General features: G+C 41.6%; 1 protein-coding gene across 1 annotated transcript in view; it reads right to left on the reverse strand.

Annotated features, from left to right (window-relative positions):
* LOC119014932 (thrombospondin type-1 domain-containing protein 7A-like) overlaps nt 1–23,029 on the reverse strand; it is a 133,610-nt gene that overhangs the window by 10,942 nt on the left and 99,639 nt on the right. Inside the window, exons 15-25 of the mRNA XM_037090385.1 lie at nt 23,011–23,016; nt 22,570–22,703; nt 20,780–20,933; nt 19,672–19,813; nt 19,411–19,526; nt 19,207–19,324; nt 10,225–10,370; nt 9,403–9,577; nt 7,119–7,292; nt 6,907–7,002; nt 1,765–1,847 (exon numbers count right to left, since the gene is read on the reverse strand). Coding sequence (XP_036946280.1) covers nt 1,765–1,847; nt 6,907–7,002; nt 7,119–7,292; nt 9,403–9,577; nt 10,225–10,370; nt 19,207–19,324; nt 19,411–19,526; nt 19,672–19,813; nt 20,780–20,933; nt 22,570–22,703; nt 23,011–23,016 — 1,344 coding nt within the window. The remainder of the gene's footprint in view (nt 1–1,764; nt 1,848–6,906; nt 7,003–7,118; nt 7,293–9,402; nt 9,578–10,224; nt 10,371–19,206; nt 19,325–19,410; nt 19,527–19,671; nt 19,814–20,779; nt 20,934–22,569; nt 22,704–23,010; nt 23,017–23,029) is intronic.

A 23,029-nucleotide genomic window follows, 5' to 3' on the forward strand; every position in this document is an offset into this window, starting at 1 on the left:
GAGATAATGTATTATTTCCCCTGTTTCAGTTTTCTGTTGCTGCTTGGCTACATTCAGGGAACAACCATACTTGGTTAGATTTAGGCAACAGAAATGCTTGGTTAGGTTTAGGCAAAAACATTCTGTGCTTTGTAAGGTTTAGGGTTAGGGTTAGTCACAAAGCTATAACATTACAAAAAATGTGGTTGGGCAGTTGTAATGATGGTCCTCTAGCAACATTATGATGATTGAGAAATATCACCAACGAGGCAAAATCAGACAGTGCATAGAGTCACTCTCTTATCCTCTTGATTGGTTTTTCATAAAGAGCCCCTGATCTGTGAATGAAAAAAGTTCAAAGCAGTGTAGAGGCTGTTTATGTTAATGCTAAAATTAAATCCATACAGATTTTTTTGACAAATCACAGGGAATTTTGATAAAGCTATGACTAATCCTTACAATCTCATTATAAAATCCACTCAGTATCTGATGCTGCTGTCTGCTTTGTCAGACAGGGTGTGCATTTGACTGTGTAGGGTGTGTGTGTGTGTGTGTGTGTGTGTGTGTGTGTGTGTGTGTGTGTGTGTGTGTGTGTGTGTGTGTGTGTGTGTGTGGAGGAAAGCCACCCCTCCTCCACGTCCTCCTCTCATCCCTGACTCTATTCATCACCCTGCAGGGGGTGCCCCGCTCTTCAACAATCTCTGGGGGATAATCAGCCTCGGAATCCCTGCCATGCAAACAGCAGCGCACGTATGTACAATAGCATCCACAGTGGAAATGAGGAAATAATCATTTATTTCTCCTTAGTGGCAAACAAAGGAAAAGAAGTGTGGTTCAGCACTCTGTTATCACTTTACACGGTCGTGAGGGTGCTGCTATAATGTGCCTACAAACAGCGGAGAACTGCTCTCATCCTTAAGACATCTCTTGTTCCTTCGAGAAGCCGCATCTCTGAATCATACAACCACAAGCTAAAACTGACACAATTAATCTTCTGTTCTTTGATGTGCAGTGCCTTATGGCTTGTTTTGCACTGTAAAAACCTTATGCTTAAAATATAGGGGAAAATACGGTCAGTATAGTGTGTAAAACAGCAGCAGCTGTTCTTTCACTGGCAATGCTTTGGTCCAGGTGTGTTAAGAGAGGCTACAGGAAAAACTTAACAACAGGTGCCAGCACCAGGAGATTCATATTAATGTGTTTTCTTCCTTCAATGTTTCTCTCTCTCTCTCTCTCTCTCTCTCTCTCTCTTTTCTAGTATGTTTTTTTTCTGTTTCCTTATAGCTAAACTTTGCACTGCTTTCATCCAAACAGGGAGTCTTGGGCTCCTTCTCTGAGCCATGCTGGAGGTCTAGAGACAAAGCTCCTGGGCTCCAAACTTCTGACTTGTAAGATGATTGATAGAAGTTGTATATACATTTCTGTGTTTTTAATGGGAAATGTACTATATTGTGTACAGTTGTAACTGTGTTACGACAGTATAGGCAAAAGTACATGTAGTTCCTAGTAGTTGTATGTGAAAATCAACATTGGTGGTTTTGTTAAATTCCCTTAAGGTGACTGAACTAGCAACCAAAATCAAATCAGTTTTGCTCAGAATAGCAGGGGTAATTCTTGGTCAAAAGACAAGGGTCCAGTATGGCTAAGTATACAGTATGTTAGATATACTGTCATGTGGTTGCAAACACTCAGACACTGATCAAAGAGCTTAACTGAAAATACCATCCAGGACAGCAGAGCAGCAAAGTGGATGCTGCATTTATTATCACTAGATCCAAAACTCACCTCTGTGCACAGGGAGCGTGGCTTGGTGCATGGTGGGTCACAAGATCGGTCAGACATCGGCTTGGCTGAAACCGGGCATCCACCTGCGAAAAAAATCAAAACTTGGCATCACTGTGAGGAGAGACGCAGTGTCAGTCAGTGGTTGCTTGTATTCAACCAATAACAATATTAGAGCCTTAAACACAATCCATGAACAGGAAAAATTGTGGCCCGGTTTCCCAACTGTTTCCCACACACTCCTCAAGTTTGCTGAGCTGCAGGTGGCGAGTGTTACAAGCAGCTGCAGCCATCTCTGTTTTTGTCTATCTGTAATCAACACTCAGTTCAGCTCAGTGTGTAGGGACGCTGCAACAATTTGATAATTAGCACATTTTACAAAGCTCTAAAAAAAAATTCCACTCCAATCCCCACATTTTATTCATCCTTTGGCAGACACAGTGCATGAGGGCTGAGAGTATACGGACCAGTAGTGATTGAACACCCATTAAGGAGGCATGAGTAATTCTTGGTTTGACACAATAGCCTATTATTCAGTACCATTACCTGCATGTGGTAACACACAAATGCCACACAGTGACTAAAACAACTATTAGCCTACATCTATGCTGGACTGTTCACCACTATGTTCGTCACTGAAGGATAATAACGACCTCCAGGCTTTAGAGCCCAGTCAGGCTTTAGATTTGCTTTTAGAATAAAAACTCTTTTTAAAAAGAGCACAATTGCACTGCCGTCTTTGTATATCTTCCCAAAGACTTGTGAGACTTTTGATAACGCTTATTTAACAAGCTGCTTTTCATCGGTTTGATGATACTATTCCATTTTGTTTAATTCACATCTTTCTGCCAGAGCCCAGACTGCCTAAATGGCCGCAAATCAAGTTCTCTAATGGGGGACAATGGCATCAAACAAGGAACATTAATCGGCTCACAACTATTCACTCCATACATAAATATAATTCACATTACAACTCAGGACTTTTTATGTTGAAGGTTCCATAACGGTGATATTGTCCTATTATTCCAATGAAACAAAGTGCCTGGAGGCAAAGGCAAGAGCTTTGCTTTCACCACTTCAGAGTAAATCAGTACATCCACAAAATGAAGGAAAGATACTAAAGGCAGATCTAGATGTTTAAAAATGTCACTCCACTCCTGCCTATGAATTCCATTTTTTATTTTATTCCTTCACTTGGTAACTAGGTTCATCTAAGGTTTCTGAGTTGTAGACTATATAGGGTATGGAGAGTGTATTCCCACTTGGAATAAAATAAGATGGATAATGTAGACAGATGGGAAAATGACATTGATCCAACCAGCAGACAGTCAGTGGAAAACACGTCTGCAAAAACATGGTAATCTATCAGAGCTTCTTGAATATTTATTAGGTGGCACACTCAGGGAGAGCGCTTAGGATGAATATTTATGAGGGGAACACCCCACTTCTGAGGAAACATTTACTAAAAGGAAAAAGAAGCAGTGTGCCAATCAGAACAGCAGCACATAGGCACACCATCTGGATTAGTGGCAGCACTGACACTTCTCATTCACTTTAACTTTGACTGACTGTTATATGCTCACCTAGCCCAGGCTTATATTAAGCAGGACCAGTAAATAAAAGCAAATTCCATGCCAAGAGGAAGCCATTTTCCCAAACAGTACGTCTTCAAAATGTATACCGGAGGAGGTTTGATGACTCTGTGGAACCAGGGAATAAAGATATCAGCAGTGTCCTGGAATGTTTTTGCTGTCAAGAAATTCTTAGCTATTGTGGATTCTAACATTATTCAGGAGACAGTTTTAGGTAACCTAATTACCATTATCACCTTGCCATGCAAAGCGTAAGACATCTAGTGTCAGAGCTGTACAGTGGAATCTTAATCAATTTAGGTCACACCATAGAATTTGACTTGAGTCAAGACTACAGTTACAACAAACTTGAATCTCCTCTCCCAACCAAAAGCTCTTTGGGTGCCAGTGGACTTCCAGCCAGTTCCCAGTCAATTTTCAGCAACTAGGAGCCCCCTCGACCTCCTGTGGGTGTGCCTTGATTCCACTGTAAACATGCCCATTCATTCAGTTGCAGGTTGTTGCCATGAGATGCCGCTTCCCTCATAAAAACATACACAGGATAGATACTCTGTAAATCTAAACCTTATTCTTCTACTCCACAACATCTCAGAGGCAAATATTATACTTTTATACCAATAGATTTAATTAATAAGTAACCTAATGTTCACTCTTGTGGTTTTTTGGGTTTTTTTTTTTTTTTAAGGAAGTACTTCACCAGACAGATTGCCCTTGCCTAAAACTGGGCTGTTTATAAAGTAGAAAGACACTGGACAATATTTTCTAAATTGTTGCTACATGATCAGAGAAAATTAAAACACATCCAGGTATGCCAGATGTGAAAGTTAATGTAGCATCTAAAGTCGGTTAGCAAACATGTTTAGCTCAGCATAATACACAATTGTGTTAGTGGAATATCTTGAAAAGATGAGTGATTGCTTGGAAATCCTGCGATCAGTAGAGCATTCGAATCCAAAATACACAAAAAAAATTTCAATATAATCATCTTTAAAAATTCACACCATTTAACCTAGGACATTCTGCTTTAATCCATACTTGTGGGCATTCAAAACATTTTCAGTGTGGCAAAAAAAAAAAAAAAAAGGATGCCGCACGGCTTTCCACGCCCATGCACCTAGCAGCAATCTAACAGCGCCATAAATTATATTTCTGTAACTACAGTAGAAAACAACAGTTTTAGCTCTTACACCATAATAGTTAACGACACATGCAGTTTTTTCTTACTGTTAAATCATTAATTTACACACGCAATCATAAACATCAAAAACTGTAGGCCCATGATAAAGTAAGATTTCATGTGCATTAAACCACTTCAGCTTCCACAATCACTGCTACTCCAGTGATCCACTAAAAATGATTTCCATACATGGCACTTAGGGGCATGGCAAGTCACCCCCGGGTTCACTATGTCATGGAGGGGGATCTCATTCCAGACAAGAACTCTGCCAGGTCCCAGCAGGAAAATGCTACTGATCAGCCAAGGCCCTGCCACAGAGGGACGAAAAATGCAAGGGGGCTCATATGTACCAACCAGGACACACAAGCTGAGCACATATTCATGAGCAATGGGTCTGATTTCGCATGGATAGATTCCCCTTGGATTTGGTTTAGAAAAAAAAAAACTGTCTAGTTCTTCATTCTTGTGTTGAGCTACCTGGATGAATCTGTCAAAGCAAAGAGGAAAAAACATTCAACGGATGAATGTAAAATAGCTTTTAACCGAAACCTCACTGCATGCTCAAACAATATGCTGAAAGCATAACATGGCAACCTCAAGCCCAACGAGCAACAACTGATGTAAATGTATGTAAAAATGTAAAATTTCTTAGTAATCCTAACACAACGTAGTAGCCAACTTTACACTTGTAAAGGTTAACTAAACAAAGCTAATCAGCCTGCAAGTTGTAGTGACCCATTTTGCAACCAGCTACCTGGTAAAGCTATGAACAACGTCAGGCCTGTGGCTCTCATCTCTCGTGGGGAAAGCTATGGAGAGGGTCATACAGAAACACATCATCATGGTAACTGACCCACTGATGGACCTCTCCAGTTCGCATACTGTGTAAGCAGAGGGGCTGATGATGCCAAAACACTCGTCATGGACACAGTACACAAACACCTTGAACACCACAGCCAGACTGCTGTTGGCAGACTTCTCCTCCGCATTCAACACCCTACAGCCACACATCCTAGCGGAGAAACTTTCCACTCACTTCCACCTGGACAACCAGCTGATCCTGTGGATTACAGACGTCATGCCGACAGATCACAGAAGGTGCTGGTCAACAACACGTTCCATGACGCCTGGCCTGTCGGTCAGAGCACTTTCCACTGCATGCAAGCAGCAAACACTAAGGACATAGTGCAGGATCCTTCAGGACCCCTCCCACGCCCTGTCTCAGTGTTTGAGTGGCTCCCCTCGGGACGCCGCCCGGCACCACTGCCCTGGCTGCAGGACACAGAGGAGGGGAGCAACCTTTGTTCCCAGGACTGTTCAGCTCAAGTGGTATTTGAGACTCGACAGACTCCTGTGGTACCTCAATTCACATCAACAGTAAATGTTAATAACTTTGCTCTTGTTGAGAGAACCATCTGGCAGGGCTTTGAAGCGGAACTGGCCATTCAAATAAACTCTTTTCTTTATCCATTTCTACTCAAACAGGTTTGTTTCTGCTTGAAATCCACAACATTGCTGCTGTATGGTTTTCTGATTTCCCAAACTACAGGGTGGGTTGAGGGTCATCACGTTAATCACATCAGAAAAATGTATGGCACTAAGAAGAAGCCCTAATTATACTCATACGCATATTAGATCATATAGACAAAACAAAATTACAACTACAAACCATCTAGTAAACACACATTCAAAAACAAAACTAAACTAAACACAACCACAGAAAGCCAGACCAGACAGAAATAGATACACCACAGATTCAGCCCAAACGGAACATATGGGAAAGAATGGCCCAGCCAGATATCACAAAGCAGGGACTTCCTCTAAAATCAATAGAGTTTAAGTGTCCATTTATTGGGCCCCAAAGTTTTCACAAAAACCCATGTGTAAGATCTTTGGTGAGTACATAAAAATTAGTGTACCATCTATACATTTATTCTAAATGAAGAAAATGATAATTGCTAAATTAACACTGTAATATAGCCTTGCTGTGGTACTTGATGTCATTGTTGTTACTGGTATTCAGGCATACATCAGTTACATTATTTGCCCACCAAGTACGTGAATCTCTGTATAGTTTGTATTGAACATGATTTTTGACTGCCCTACTCTGAGTGCATCCAACAGTCTGTCCAGTTCTTTTAAGGCAGTTAAAGCTAGTTAAATCTCTACCTTCATCCACTGTGCTGAAGATAGTTGGTGACATTTAATGTCTGCTGGATTTTGGTGATAAACTGTGCCAGTTGACTGTGATTGTTAGGACAAAATACTGCTTCTCATCCTGAGCACTCCTGTAAGAAGGGTGGCTTTTGACCTGCTGGACTGCAAAAAGAATGTGTGTTCTGCACTACAACTATCAACACATTTTGTTATGCTTACCAGTGACATTTAGGCCATCAAAGCGCTGACACCAGACTTGGCGAGATGAACCCCTCCACGGTCCCGTCCTCCACTTGTATTCAAAACACTGGCCCTCTATGGGAAGAACAAAGATTTAATCACAATGCTTATGTTGTAAGTATAACAGCTGGACTCCTACAATATATCAGTTCAGTTTCATATAAATTCCAGCGGAACTCTGCCAGACTGACCTGTACATGGCCGAGCCTCCAGCTCCTGTTCTGGACACTGCAACAGGTTCTCTGGGTCCTGGGCCACAACAGCTCGGGATCGGACCTGGACCGAGCCGAAACCCAGGTCATCCCCGCCCACGCAGCTTAGTTGGCATGGACTCCAAACAGTCCAGTCTGTCAGGTAGCACTCTCCTAAAAAAACGTATTGGGAGTTCAGCAACCAAAACTAAACATCATTGTGCTACATTCAATTTAGCACAATGACTGTGCTAGACAGGTTGTCTATCAGATTGTGATAGACAAAGGTCAATAGCACACACTAAAGGAAGTCAAAATCAAAACAACTACCCTTAGATATTTTCCCACCAAAATCCTGACCCACTTTTGATTATGATCTTGTGCCCAGGCACATGATATGATTCTCTATTAAATAGATCACATGTCTTCTGCACATTTCTACACATTCAATTAATCATGAAACTGCCCTTCTTAAAAAAAAGAATTATGGTAATTAAGATTAGAAGTTTTTAATTACATTTTCTGTCTCATTTCTATTAAATAGGTTTCCAAGTGAATGGTTTTGTTTTTAGAAGTTAGAACTGACACAAACCAGGAACCAGATCAGAGAGTCCTCCTTTGACCTTTTGGTCCCCACTGAGTCAATTAAAGCAACATTAAATATGTTAAATATTTTGATAGTAATAAGAAGAGGGGTGCCTCTGTTATTCCCACTCTTCCCCCCCAAATGCCTGTTCTTGTATAATGTTACTTGGGTGAGCAGGTTCCAGCTCCTGTAAGAAGTAAATAACTATTTCAGAGAAAAATTGATCATATCTATTGTGAAAATATTTTCAGTTTTTCTCTCTGCTGTCCTCCGGGTGCTCTGATTTAACTCTCTATGATTTACAATGGTTATTACTGGACAGCTTGACTTGACGTAGCTGTTAAGTGTTGTTTACTGTCGCTGCTGTTACCTCGTTATCTCAGTTAGCTGTACAGCCATCTGAGAGCAGGGGCATCATTGGTGTTTAAATCGTTACAGCAGAAGCTTTGGAATGCAAAGAGAAAGTTACGGAACAAGCCGCGCTGGAAGAGAGCATGTATGGTCACCAGAACCAGAGTCCAGCGAGCAGGTGACGAAACCGGGCTTAGCAGCCTCTACGTCAATCGTGACAGAGGTGAAGAGACCAAAGAGGATGTTGACAAAGAGCTGGACTTGTAGATGTTGACTATGTTAGGAAATTTGGCAACCTTTGGTGATTTTGTGATTGTCTTTTCATCACAGTATAATCATAAAAATGCACATGTGCTGAGTAAAGCATAGCAGTGGCTCAGGGGTAGAGCCAGCATCTTGTTAGAAAAAGGACACTGATTCAATTTCCCTGGTCTGCATGGTGAAATGTCCTTGGGCAAGATACTGATCCCCAAACTGCTCCTGATATGCTGGTCAGCACCTTGCATGCCAGCCGCCGCCATCAGTATATGCATATATGTATGAATTACTATAAGTCTATTTGCACAAAAGTGGCTGATAAATGCTGTAAGTGTAACATAAACTGCAGTGGGAAAATGCTTGCATAATGTTACGTAACTTGATTAAAGGGCTGATTCAAACACAATCAAAACTTGAGCATTCGCTGTAACGTGCACGTATGCTTGAAGAAATATTGTACACTACACTACGCTACTGTAGCTAAAGCCACAGTTTTATTTTCTCAGCAGCTTGCGAGAAACTGAATGCCTTTCACACAGGGACAATTGCAGACTGCTGTCGCAGGCATTCATCATCAGCTTTGTGAGAGCTTCTCGTATTGCCCGTCTCCCTCCTCCCACCTGTTAACATTAGTGCTGCATTGTGTGACGCACTTTGGAGCTCTTGAAGCTCATTCAATCAAACACACTCAACAGTAATTGCTTCCAACTGGAAGGTCTTTGTCATCACTGTTAAAGCCTGGACTAAACAAAAATGACAGAAGTTTGCGTCAGTGCCTTCTTTTTCTTCTTTCTTCAAAATGCTTTGGGTTACCCTGTCTAACCTCTTGATTGCCTGTTAGACCTCTCTTTACCCATGTTGCACATTAACTGGATGACTATGCTCCTTGAGTGTGATTTTATTGTGGCCAATCAGAACAATGTCCAAAACTCCAGTACCTAAGTTTTGATCATTTGGCTTGTTAGGTTGTTTGGTGTGAGTATTACTGCAGGGATAATTCTGTACCTGTAAACTTTTTTTCTGCTAGTATTTTAACTGGTCTGGGACCAGCCTCTCTCCCTACTGTCAGGGTCTGTTTTGTCTTCTCACCTGGACATGGGGCAGTACAGGGTTCCTGCAGAATCATGTGTGTATCTCCGTCTACTGAGGGCTCCAGGTCTCCACACAGCTCGTCATCCACCAGGCTGCTATCCTGGTCACCGGAACCATCCGACACAAAACACGAGACATTCCTAAAGTGCAGGCCTTCTCCACACCTCGCCCCCTGAAAGAACAGAAAACAAATACATGTATGGGTCAATGCTATCCTTTTGTCTTTAGTAAATGTGTAAAAACTTCACTGGCCTCATATTTTGATTGCAATTCAACTGTCACTGATTTGAAGGTAAAAAATGACTGCAGATATGATATGCAGGTGCCTACTTTTAATCATTAAAAATCCCCTTTAATTCAGAAAGTCCTTCCAATAGTCAGACTACAGCAGTCTACAAGAAAAAACTGCATCTTTCAATTCATAAACATTACACAAACAAAACATTTATCCATCTGCAGTGCCTTTCGCATTTGTTGTAATCTCCAATAATATTGTTTTCACACCGCAGCTTTAAGATAAGGCATTTATTGACTCTTGCTGTTCACATCTCCCTCAGAGTTGGACAGCAAAGTTGACAGTGCCTCCTCAGATCTAGGCTGATTAGATGGGCTTGCTGAAACACACGCAAACAGGTTTTAAAGGAGAAATTCTCTCTAGGCACGCGGTGGCCTTAAATGTTTTAGATTGTATTTATTTATCTATTCTTAATAATATATGTAACTGTTTCAGTATTGTAGAGAGGCTTGGAGAATATATGGTCAAATTTGGTCAAACTTAAAGCAGTCTCCCGGCAGACGGTAGGGTGGAGGATTACTGACCTCAGTCTTGCACTCAGACCAGCTGCTGTATCTCCAGCTGTAACAGGGCTTCACCAGGCAGGGCTTCCACTGCTCCATCTGGGATGGACATGGCCTCCCGTCGCCCTGGGGTGCCTGGATTACTGTCCGCCTCCTCCACAGCTTGCCTGCAGAAAGGCAGATAAAAAAAAAATAGGAAAAAAATGACAAATGTATTCATGAGGACTGGAATGCAAAATTTGACCTGTCCATAGTTCAAGCCTTGTTAAGATCAGGAACACAGTCAGTACAGAGCAGTGAGAAGAAAATGGATGTGTAAAAGGATTTGAATGTTATATTTTCTGTCAAGGTGACCTCCGGGCCTTTCACCACTGGCGATTGTCAAATATAAGCTGGCTGGCTCAAATGCTAACAAAGCCCTGATAAAAACACTGAGGGAAGAAAAATCCCCCTAGCTCACACAGTAAATTCAGCACAGTAAAAATGTCCATAGCGCTAACATAACATAACCAGAGCATCAAAGGCACCAAACCATAAGTTAAGTTTTAAATCCACCAAAATTAGACAATAAGGTCACTTTTGTGGAAACATGTGTATTTGCACTTCCATATTTGTGCATGTAGCATGTGCAATAATTATTCCACAATTGGCCAACTCAAATCTTCAGTCAGCGCTGTGACATCATCACATCACTTCCCCTGCAGCACGGCAGTGAGGTGTACTTACTGATCCAGTCATCAAAAGTCAAGATTAAATCAAATACAGATGAAGCTTCTTAAAACTTCCCGTTCCGTGACCGGGTCCTAATGGCTCTGTGATGAGGAGTCCATGAATAGAAGGAAATTCCCTGTGATGATGTAGTGAACACAGGGCAGTATTTGATGTGTGTGAGAGAATGTGATTCCCACACAAAGCATGTTTAATAATTATTAGGCTACCATGCTCTAGCTTTTCATTTTTCAACAGTACTGCATGAAAGTGAAAGTAATATGGCTGGGAAATTTGATTTACCAGGATGAAAACACTGTGTGCAGCAGTTATCTGGGCAGCTGAGTCTATCTTCAGTGGTGCTGGGACAAGCTATTACAGTGTCAGAGCCATTTTCTTGTTTTTTTTTTTTTTTGTTATTGCAGTTATCTAAATGTAGTTTCTCATGTTGTTAGGTTACTGCTGGAACACACCATCAGGTGTGCGTGGAAATCCAAAAGCATGAATGTTTTTTGTTTGTTTGGTTTTTTTTTGCCACAGAGAAAATTTCAGCGAATGTGGAAGGCCCGTTAGAGCAACACATTTGGTGAAGCAATGGTGCAATCTAGTCCCTGTTGAGTCCGCCTTGAATGCTCCAGAGAATGTGCGATTTCCAAACTGAATAAATACTGCACATATAAACACAGAAATGTTTGAGGTTGTTATAACTAAAGGGAGGGAAAACAAAGTTTGCTCTCAGATTTCAGCACACAACTGGTAGCATGGTCTAGCAGTTATCTAACAGCATGAGGAATTACTATCAAATAACTACAATAGCAAAATAGAAAAAAAAAAAAAGTTCTTTTCTTTCCTTGGAAGTATTTGGTTTGAATATTTCACTGGCTGTGGCTGCTTACAGGACCCATTAACTATTATGCTCAGGTGACACATTTTCAGCAGAAATGGTCATGTCATTGAGCTGAATAATAATACATATTTCTCTGATATTTTTACCAGAAATTCTTCACGCAGTGGTGGATGATAAAAGAAATTCAGTTTATAAAAGTGTGTTCACAAACATCCTCTGCTTATCTTGGGAGGTGACAGAGGCCAAACACATTATTAGAATTACAGTGCATCTCTTTGTTCTTATTCAGTGGCCATCCCAACTGGTCTCCCAGCTCCCCACACTCATCTGGTGGCTGCAGGACTGTTGAATCAACAAGAGAATTTTATCAGCGTGTGTCTACAGACACAAAAACCATATACAGTGTGCGAGCCATCATGCTTGCTCTCTGAACTCTGATCAGACTGTCTAAACCTGGCTGTGCATAAAGAAGGAATCTGTTACTATACTGCCTTTTCATGTAGTACTAAAATAGAGAAAGCTCATCAACAGGAAGTCCCTGCCATTTTGTGCTATGAAAGCAGATGCTAAAATTACTGATGAAACTGTGAAAGTGGGGGGAGAAATGTTTCACCTCTATCAAAGATCCAGAGCAGACAGAGAGGAAGAGACAAGAAAAACGTAACAACATCGTCATTCCGTATGTTGTGGGAATATCTGAGAAACTCAGGAGGATCTTCAATGAACATCATATCTCAGTTCACTATAAACCTACCAACACGTTGAGGAAGAACCTTGTCCATCCATAAAACACCCAGGCATAAACAGAGTAATGTAGTTTATGCTGTTCACTGCAGCCAGGACTGCACAGATCTGTACATTGGGGAGACAAAACAACCTCTCCATAAACGAATGGCACAACACAGGAGGGTCAACTCCTCAGGTCAAGACTCTCTGCTGTCCACTTACATTTGAAGTAGAAAAAATCATTCTTTTGAGCACAACAATATGAACATCTGACAGATGGTTTGAAAGAGGAGTAAAATAATCCATCTTTGTCAAACTGGAACAACCATCTTTGAACAGAGGAGGTGGTTTAAGACATTATTTATCACCCACCTACAATGCAGTACTTAGTTCCTTCCCCAGACAGCTTAACAACCATTCACACCTGGGCTCACCTAGTACTAGCAACCCACATGAAGGCCGGTTGGGTAAAGGACCCAAAAGTGGCCTTAAGGACTCTGAAACTCAGAGCTCACACGTGTCCTTAACAACTCTGTAAGGATACTCCCACACAGGGTTTAAAAGCCTGCAAACTCCCCTCCAGTTTGTTAGAACTGAGGAAGCCTTTTGAATAAGGGGTCAAACATTGTAAATAATTTGGGCATGTAAAGCAGTCAGTCTGAATGTTGTAAACATACAAATACTGCAGTGGCAATGGTAGATGCATGGACTTTTACTGTCCTCGCGCCGCTAAGGGACAACGCGAATGGAAGAATTAAAACAACATTTCCAGCCTCAAACCAAGACACCTACAACCTGTTTTCCATGCCAGAAATATGCACTTTCATACATCTTCCACTCGGTTGTGGTGATTCACCGTTCACTATAGCTACCCATTGATGAGAGGGTTGAAAATACACAGTAATCCTCCCACGACACTAATGGCAGATTAGTGTCAAGTATGACAAATTCCTCGCCAATCGAAACATGACAGTCATGTTAAATAACCTGCTAACATATACTGTAATAGATGCATGTATTTTAGAGTGCAGGGAGAAATTAAAACTCCCCTGGGGGAACATGAATTCTTTTAATCTTATTCTTAGTATGCTGTTAAACCAAAACCATACGCTTACAGAGGCTTTTATCATGACTAATGATACACAAATTACAAATTTCCATTGGATCAAGAGGCAGTTATAGGATCAAACTCATAGGGTTGCTCAGCTTGCATAGAATTACAATTTGAAAAGTTACTGTTTTGCCTCCAGAACAATATTCCCTATCTGTCCACTTTCTCATCTGGTTCTTTCTGCTCATGCTCTCTCACTGTTCTTACTCTCCATCCTCATCTTTCCCTTTTTGCACTGACAATCACACACAAACCTACTGCATGCAGCTAGAAGGTGACATAAAATCTGATAATAAATACAGCAAACAGAGCATTTACGACACAAATAAACATAGTTAGTCAACATCAAAACCTTTTTTTCACCTGAACCTGGCTGTTTTACAGGGGAAACTATTTTCAATCTATATAAATATAAATATAAATCTATTTGGAGCCATGTGTGAAATTTTAAATATTCTCAGCCGTTTTTACTTTTACTTTTCTGCTTTCAAATTCATGTTGCCTCATACATAACAAAACAAAGGCAGAAATAACAAGATAACAAGTAACATACTGAGTTTTCATTAACTTGAGTCATCTTAACTTCACCTGTCTCTCCCTGGGTCTCAGCTGTATATCCACAGTAACGTACAGAGGAGGAGAGACAGTGCCACAATAGATTACAACAAACTGGACACACACTGAGTTTAAATGAGGGCACATTGATGAGGTATATAACATACGTATATTGATATACATGTATCCAGTTTCTTTCAGGGGGCAGGAAATATAATAACGAAAACTGATAATAGGCTAATTATTCTAAAATTGTAGGTGCTGAGATGAAATCAAGATGTGCTTGAGCACAACTAATAACAGCCTACAATCGCCTATGATTGGATCCAATGTTTGCCTACAATCATTTTTTTTATTGGAGCATAAAATCACAGCTTGGCTGAGTGAACAAATTAATAAAGGGGGGTTTGGTCATCAAAATCAAAATGAAATGCCTGATGAATACTTTTCTCACCCTTGATTTAAAAACATTTAAAAATAAAACAGTCTGGCCATTTACTCTCCTGTGCAAACCTCAAAGGAACCCTCTAATCAAAGTTAACCACCTTCAGCATCGTGACTGGGTGCTTTGCAGAACATGCTTGCACCGTGCACCACAGAAATCAGTAATCACCATCCATTACAACTCCCATGCTAACGGTGCTCTCCTTGCAGGGGACATGGCATTGGTTGGGGTCGAGCGGTGGGTGGCAGTGATGGCCGCTGGGAAAAAGAAGGCCAGTGCCAGCTGTCACTATCAGTGTTTGGAAAAAGAACACACAATACCATTTTTATCAGCACACACAGAGGATGGACACATCCAGGAAAGATGATGTGTTTTCACACCACCTCATTGATAACAGCACCTTGCTGCTTCCAGGTATGTCCATTTGCTTGAAATAAAAAATCCAGCTCATTGCTATTCCTGGCTCCAGATCAGAAATTAGCTTCTCCAGGAAAGTACGTCCTCGCAGCCAGCCTGGAGATAAAGACAAACACATAAAGGAAAGCGAGGAGGCGTCTCTTCCTGTGGCCTACCTGCTGTTTGTCCACACAAAGAAATAAATCCTTGTTGCCTGGGGACAGATTAAGGTTACTACCATGACTAAAGCCTGTATTTGTTGCATACTATTTGCTCTTGTTGCCTCTGGCTGCTGCTCTTTTCAAGGACTCCTGAAGAGGAGAGTGCTCCCTGAGCCCCAGAGCACACACTTTAAGGACCGACAATCAATAACCTGATCTTATGGAATTACATGCATGGAGATTATTATCCCTCTCTCAGTTGGTTTAGGGTTATGGTACCATTGTTTCTCACATCATAAAGCATTTGTAGCTTCCACCATTACCTTTGGAGAGACTGACTTTCTTTAGCACACAGCTGATGGAAGAGTGCTGCCAGCCTACAGCAGTGATGGATCAACCACATTTGAGAGGGTATTAAGATATAAAAGCCTGTAGCAGTCACTGGCTTTAATGCTGTAGTTCGAGTCTTAGTCTGACAGAATCAAGTCAGTAGTTAAACCAGCAACCTTACAAGGGACTGATACTCATACCAACCCTGCTTTCCTACCACCAGAGTACGCCCCCAAAAAATCAGCAAGCCTCAGTACACAACACATCAAGAAAGCACACAAATACAGCGCAATTCAATGATCTCCATAGTGTATTAGAAGGGCAGTGCAAGAGAAAATACAGTGCAAAAAACCCTCAAACAATATTTTATTCTCCACAACACCACAAGTCATTTTCTCAGTCAGTAGCTCTCTGTGGCTGCAGCCGAGATTCCATACTAACATGCTATTGAGTATGCTAAAACAGTATGCAAGATTTTTTTAGTGTGTTGGAAACCTTAGTATGAACCCAATAGTGCGTGAGGTGCATACTATTTCCGGTAAATGTTAAAGTATGCAAGCACTGGACACTATGCCAGCATAAATATCCCACAATGCAATGCAGCGGTGACGACAACAACAACAGACAATGGTGGACAGCATCACCGTGGTAACCCATGCCAACCTCACCTCTGCCGGCACCTCTATAATAATATAATGTTAATATAATGCAGTCCAGTACAACAACATCACTTACCGAGTTCGCCTGTGGTTCACTGTAATTGTTGTGTGGCTTCTTATTGGCTGCCTAACAAAGATTTATTATTAGATTATTATTATTAGATGTATTAAAAGAGTATTATTGCAGATTGCCGGTAGAGGTGAGGTTAGCATGGGTTACTTACATACGCGTCTCAACCGGCAAGAGGCTCTCAGGAAGTGCATCATTTCTGCTCTAAACAGTGCATCTGAAAAGATGCATACTACTGTTATTCACTCAAAAGTGTGTTGAATGATAGTACACATATTGAGTATGAAGTGTATAGCATGGAATTTCGGACGCAACCTGTGTATTCCCCAATCCCCAGTTCAAAAAAGAGTGAGGAGTCTTGACCACACCACTCACTCTCTGTGTGTCTGGCGTCACCTTCACTACTCAGGTGCAACAAGACGCAAGTCACTTTCTCAGTCTGTAGCTGTTTGTGCATTTTGCACACCAGAACAGTCAGCAGTCCTCCCTCAGGGGTCCCCAGTTCTACATAGAGTAAGGCCTCTTCAATCAGGCAATCAGCCCTGTGTTCTTTGCCAGATGCTCAGGCGTTACCTCCATTCCTGCAGTGCAGACAAGCCAGACTCTTGGGATTAGACTGCCGACTGATGTGCTACGTTTCATGGAGAGTGTACACGAAGGAGAACAGATGATCCGCATAAGGAGAACAGGTGATCTAGACATGACATTGCAGAATTTTTTGGCACCAGGAGGTTGGCAGGATAGCAGTTTGGGACAAACTGATTGTTCCAGCCAGACATGATAAAGACCCACTGGACAGCCTTAAAGCTGCAGTGTGGAGTTTTGACAAAAAAAAGCAGACTTATCCAGAATATCTGAATGAGCACAGCTCCCAGGTCCCTCCTTCTTCCTCTTTGCTGCGCTGCAGCTCTGCCTGCAATGGCCCTCCCCACAGAGGAGCCTGCTGTGCAAGAGAACGTTTGTAACAATGGTAACAGAGGACTCCACATAATCAAGATGTCACATTCAAAATAACAACAGCGACATTAGCCCTGATTGTTCTATTTCTGACCAATACAACTAAGTTACAATGACGAGTGTCTCATACCAAGTCACTGTAGTAACCTGTGTAAGAGACAATATTCCTCACATCATGGCAGACGGAGTTACCAGGTAATCATTCAGGTAATCATCATCACGTGGATGGGGTCTGCTGAAATGTGTCCAGCCGGCCGCTTTTAAAATGCTACGTGAACTAGTTATGACTTTTTCCTCAGCCATGACACACAAAGAATGAGGTGACGTCAGTCAGATGAGACGCATTCACTGTAGTTACTGTGAACCGGCGGTAAGAGTAGAACAGAGAGAGAGTTGAAACTTGTAGTGGCGCAGCCCGAAAATCAACAAGTTATGTTAGCAGGCTATAATCGATTATGGTGTGTCACGGCATCGATGCATAATCGTCCATGTCCGCATCGCAATGCATTGTTAAAATGATTGATTTCCACACCCCTACTAAACACGGGAGTTAGCATACAAGCTAACATGCTAGGTTTAGGAGCAAGCTATATAGCTCGACTGCAACATCGTACGACGATGTGCAATTGCAAGTATTACTGTAACCACCGACACCATAGCCTTGTGGTTAAAACAGAGAATGAAACATATTTCAAGCAGTGGTCCTTACAAATCCCACCACACTGGCACCTCTAAAATGACGCTCCAATATTTATCCTAATTTTTGCTCAGGCTCAGTCCAATTCTTTCTTTTTACAATGCGTTCTTCCGCCATTGTTTACAGTTTGAGTTTCAGCTGGGACCAGGCGAGAGCAGGCACTGCCCGGGGGGAGGGGCACTGCCCAGTATTGCGAGGGAGGGGGCTACAGCAGTTTATGTACAAGAATGATTGACACTTCTCAGACACTCCCCTTGGCTCTGATTGGTTGTGTTGACCCAGGAGCAGTGGACTCTTGCAAATCAAATTACAGCCACTAGGTGGAGCCACAGACAGTGGATTTTTACACAGCTAACCTGTATCTTATTCTACTGTCAGATCATAATGACAATTTTAGCAAATATAACAAAAGGTTAGTGGGTACTAGGAAATTGCCTTGGTCTTGTTTGGATCCACCTTTATACCTTTCGCAGACACCTTGTGACCCATAGAGGGAGGTTTAGAAGAGGTTACACTTCTTCATGTTGATGATTAACCTGGCTTCTCTGAGTTTATGAAAGACCACCTGAAGCTCCCTGAAGTGCTGTTCCCATTCTGGAGAGTAGATAATGATATCATCAGGGTACACAAAAAATGGCTGTGTCTCAGTTCTCCCAAGGTAATTTCCATCAGCATCTGTGAGTTGCTGATGTGTTTTTGTGACCAAAAGTCATAACCCCAAGAGTTCAAATTGCCATGTAAAGACAGTTTTGTCCCAGCTGCTCTCATCCATTAGACACTCCATTCCTCTGGATCACATCAAAGAACTGCCACTTTCCCTCTCCATCCAACTGAACTCTCTCCACAGCCTTGTGAGCCAGTTCCACATCCAGGCTGGAGAGAGTAGGATAAGTTGCTCTTTGGGTGTCAATAGCTCAATGGGCAACTCCCAAGCATCCATATTGACAACCCCCAACCCTGTTCCCCACCACCAGATTACACCACAAACATTTCAGCAAGCCTCTGTACACAACACAGCAAGAAAGCACTGTGTTTTTCTCACTGTGAGCTATGAATCTAAGACTGCGTTAAAAGTCACTTTACTTTCACATCCTTGTGGTGTAGGGTTGCATGGGGACATGGGCAGTTTTCGATTCCCCTAGAAAATATCCCTTCTTTTCACAGCCTAATAATGGCATGTATTGTATTTTAACCGGCATGACATTGTGTCAGAGTTGGACACAAACTGAAACCCTCATTTTCAGGAGTTGTTTTGTTGAGACACTTCAATATCAACAACATCAAAAGTTGGTTACTGTGGCATGGAAACACATGGCTAGAACTATAAGCACGTTACTGTACCTGCCAGCCCACAGGTATGGGTGCACTCAGACCATGGTGACCAATCAGACAGTTGGCAGTTGACGGGACATTCCACCACACAGGAAGCATTCATCTGCCACTTCCTCTCTAAGCCCAGCTGCAAGAGAAAAGAGGGTGCTATTTACTCAGTATTTCTCAAGAAAAGTCTAGGATGGCTTTAACAGGAAATGCTACACTACCCACCTCTTTGCAGAACTTGAGGTCAACAGATTTGCCATCGCTCCGCACACAGTCCAGCATGCGTGTTTTGATGCCATTTCCACATACTGCTCTGTCACTGAGTTGACAGGTGCTCCAATCTGCAGGGAGATTTCATCAGCAAGAACAACATACAGAGTCACTCAACCTCACGCACGAACAACATTAATGAATTATTTATTGGTCTCCTGTTACTTCTACTGCCTCTGATAATTGCATGTAGTAAACACTTGCTCTCAGTCTCACCGGTGATGTTGTAGGAGTAATGGAAGCAATTGCTGTTGAGTTTGCATGGCTCTGTCTCTTTAGTCGGAGGACATTTCTTCTCCTCTCCAGGCTGGCGAATTGGGTACGAACTTCTCTCCCGTGTGGTGTTCCCATTGCAGGGCTGAAGAGCAGAAAAAGGAACCGTGACTTATTCATCCATACTGTTATAGCATCAGCACAAATGACAAGCAAACAGCCTGTGTTAATGTCTTATTTAAAAAAACGGTCATAATATTTCACGGTCATAAAGATTTACCATAGATTAGTGTTTTTTAAACATGGTTGTCAGCGCCCCCTGCCCTGCATGTTGTAGATGTTTTCCTGGTCCAACACAGCTGATTCAAATGATCAGCTCGTCAGCAAGCTCTGCTGAAGCTTGATAAATGACCCATTCGTTTGACTCAGGTGTGTGGTGGCTGGGGAACATCTAAGACAAGCATGCCAACTGTGGCTCCGAGGTTGCGCCAGTGTCTTGTTAAGGTTGCTGGTTTGATTCCCCTGGTCTGCATGTTGAAGTGTCCTTGGGCAAGAAACTGAACCCCAAACTGCCCTTTATGAATGTATGTATGAATTATGCTTTGGAAAAGAGTGTAATTCAGTGGTGGGTAATGATGAAAGACCACAGTGTGCATAGAAATTAAGGAAGAGGTCAATTGTTGAGGACCATAAAATTACCGCAAATTTAGTAAGTCTGCCTGCAGGATTTTAATTAAATCTTGAATTAATTTCTGCCTGTTTGATCACCAAACAAAAGCAACCGATGGCTTGCATCAGTTTCATAATACTTCCCACAAGTAAACAGGTGTAGAAATTGAGTTCAGTCACACATGACAGTGAAAGCTGCTTCATGGTGACCTACTGGTGAAGATGCTCTTCATATACTATGATGATATTGTCCCTGGTTTGATTTCTGGCTAGGTACTTTTGTTGCATTTCGACTGCCATCTCACTGTTCTTGTTTCCTGTCATCTAGCCATGAGAGGCAAAATTGCATGAAAAATACTCACAGTCTGATGACGTCTTTTGCAAATATAAAGCACTGTATGGAGGAGTAGCATTGTAATATAAGATGATGCATCATGCTTACCAGTGGACATGGGCTCCAGGCTCCCCAGTCTGATAACACACAGTCCTCAGGACAGGGCAGCTGGCTGTTGCGGGCCCCCAGAGGCATATCTTCTGGATCACACAGGTAGTCCTCCACCTGCTCAGAGGGCCCATCTATAGTGTTCAGCATACATCTGGAGAAACAGGGGTTGCGATTATTGACCATTATTGACCAATACTCTCTATTTATGGATGAAGAATGCAGCGAGTGAGCAAACAGGACGTAAATCAAAGTCCTAATTTAGGGTTCTGTCATTCAGTTCTTGTTAACTCTTTTTTTAGTTATATATATGAGGGGACAGATACCATATACATAGACAAACTGAAAACAAGTTGTCCAATGGAAGTATCACAGTTTAAGTAAAGGATGGTAATTTGTAATACCCAACCCTAGAAGGCTTGTTTAACTAAGGGTCATCTTGATGCGTTTGGAGAGGAAGTTTCAGAGCCTGACTGTTAGACATTCAATAGATTTAATTACAGACTGACTGGCCTGGGACCAGCTAGTGGAACACTAGGACATATGTGAGAATACCACTGAATTTAGAAACTGCAAGACAGTCAAATTTCAACTAATTTATCATCTTGAAACAGCCCAAATCATTTACAAATGATTTTAACAGGACATTCAAATTCAATTAACTATATGAAAATTTCCCCAAATACTCCATCTCTGTTACTTACTTAATAAGCACCATTGAAGGACCTATTTGTAATTCAGAGCCACCTGCTTCAAACAAATGGGGGGCAGTATTTTCCCTACTTTGCAATGTTTAATTAAAACCTTTTTTGTTATTCATTACTGTAAAGACTGACATAATTAAAGCTATGTATGTATTAATTTACCCATACAGTATATTCACCATTTCTCATGTGCATCGTTGCAAACGTTTTACAAAAATATCAGTGCAATAGTGGACAAAAAAATGCCATATTATGGGAGCCCAGGTTGCTTTGATTTTGATTTGCTTCACCTTGTCTGTATTGTTGGGTCTGGTGTCTCTCACCTTGCTCTTGACAATACCCCATAGATTCATAATGGCATATTACTATGCTTGATTGGCCAGCCAACACGCCTGACCTGAACCCCACTGAGAATCTACATTGTACTGTCAAGAGCAAGATGAGAGACACCAGTAAAACAATACAGACGAGCTGAAGGATGCTAACAAAGCAACCTGGGCCTCCATAACATGTCAGCAGTGTCACAGGCTGATTGCCACCATGAATGTCTACAATATTCTGAGATTTGATACATAAGAATTCTTCTCCAAAGGAAGGGATGTTTCAGAGATAATTGATTTGCAGGATGCAAAAGAATTCAGCCACAGGCCTATCTAATTGAGGTGAAAATGGCCAAGGGACATTTAACCAATTATCAGAATTACTGTATGTATATTTTTAGTCACATCGTCAGAAAACATATAATAAATTCATTGCTGAACCAAATTTCATGCATGTTTTTGTGACAAAGTAGTTTGTGTTCCACTCATACCATCACCGAAAAATAAGAGCTGTAGAAATCATTGTAACTGAAGACCGCCATGATGTACATGTTTTTTACGGGTGTATGTAAACTTTTAACAATGATCGTATGTATTTATGTAAATTGTGTTTTTTTTTCACGTATAGGTGTTTGAAACTTAAATGGCTTAATGCAGACTCTGAATTAAATCTTGTGTGACCGATGACATTACAAAAGCCCATGAGAACACAAGAATACAGGTTGAGGTAAGCCTGGCGCTATATACATGGTTTGTCTCATCTTACCTGACTTTCCTGGTCTGAACACCTTCACCACAGTTATCCCTCAGGTCCACATTGCTGACCCTCCACACACTCCAGGGTTCCGCCACCCAGATGTACTGGCCACAGTCACTGAGGCATGGCACCACCTCATACACCTGAAACATATGAACACAGCTGTTACTTGCCTGAGCTTGAGTAGGAAATACGACCAAAAAGCAACTGAATATTGCTGATGTCCTTAAGCTCTGGGACTGATCTATAGTTATGAGCAAGAATATTTGTTGAGATTAATGATGATTCCTGGGATTGAAATCCAATCTAAAACAGACTATTACTTATTGGATTAAAAAAAAGTTTTGACTTTAAAAAAAAAAAAAAAGGTAAAAAAAATATTTCAGGAAAAGGAGGGTCAAGTTCCAAAAGTATTACCACAGATAGATGTAAATAAAAATGCGTACTTACCTGAGCCTGTGGATGGAAT

The sequence above is a fragment of the Acanthopagrus latus genome, chromosome 3 (assembly GCF_904848185.1).
Source record: "Acanthopagrus latus isolate v.2019 chromosome 3, fAcaLat1.1, whole genome shotgun sequence".
Lineage (NCBI taxonomy): Eukaryota > Metazoa > Chordata > Actinopteri > Spariformes > Sparidae > Acanthopagrus > Acanthopagrus latus.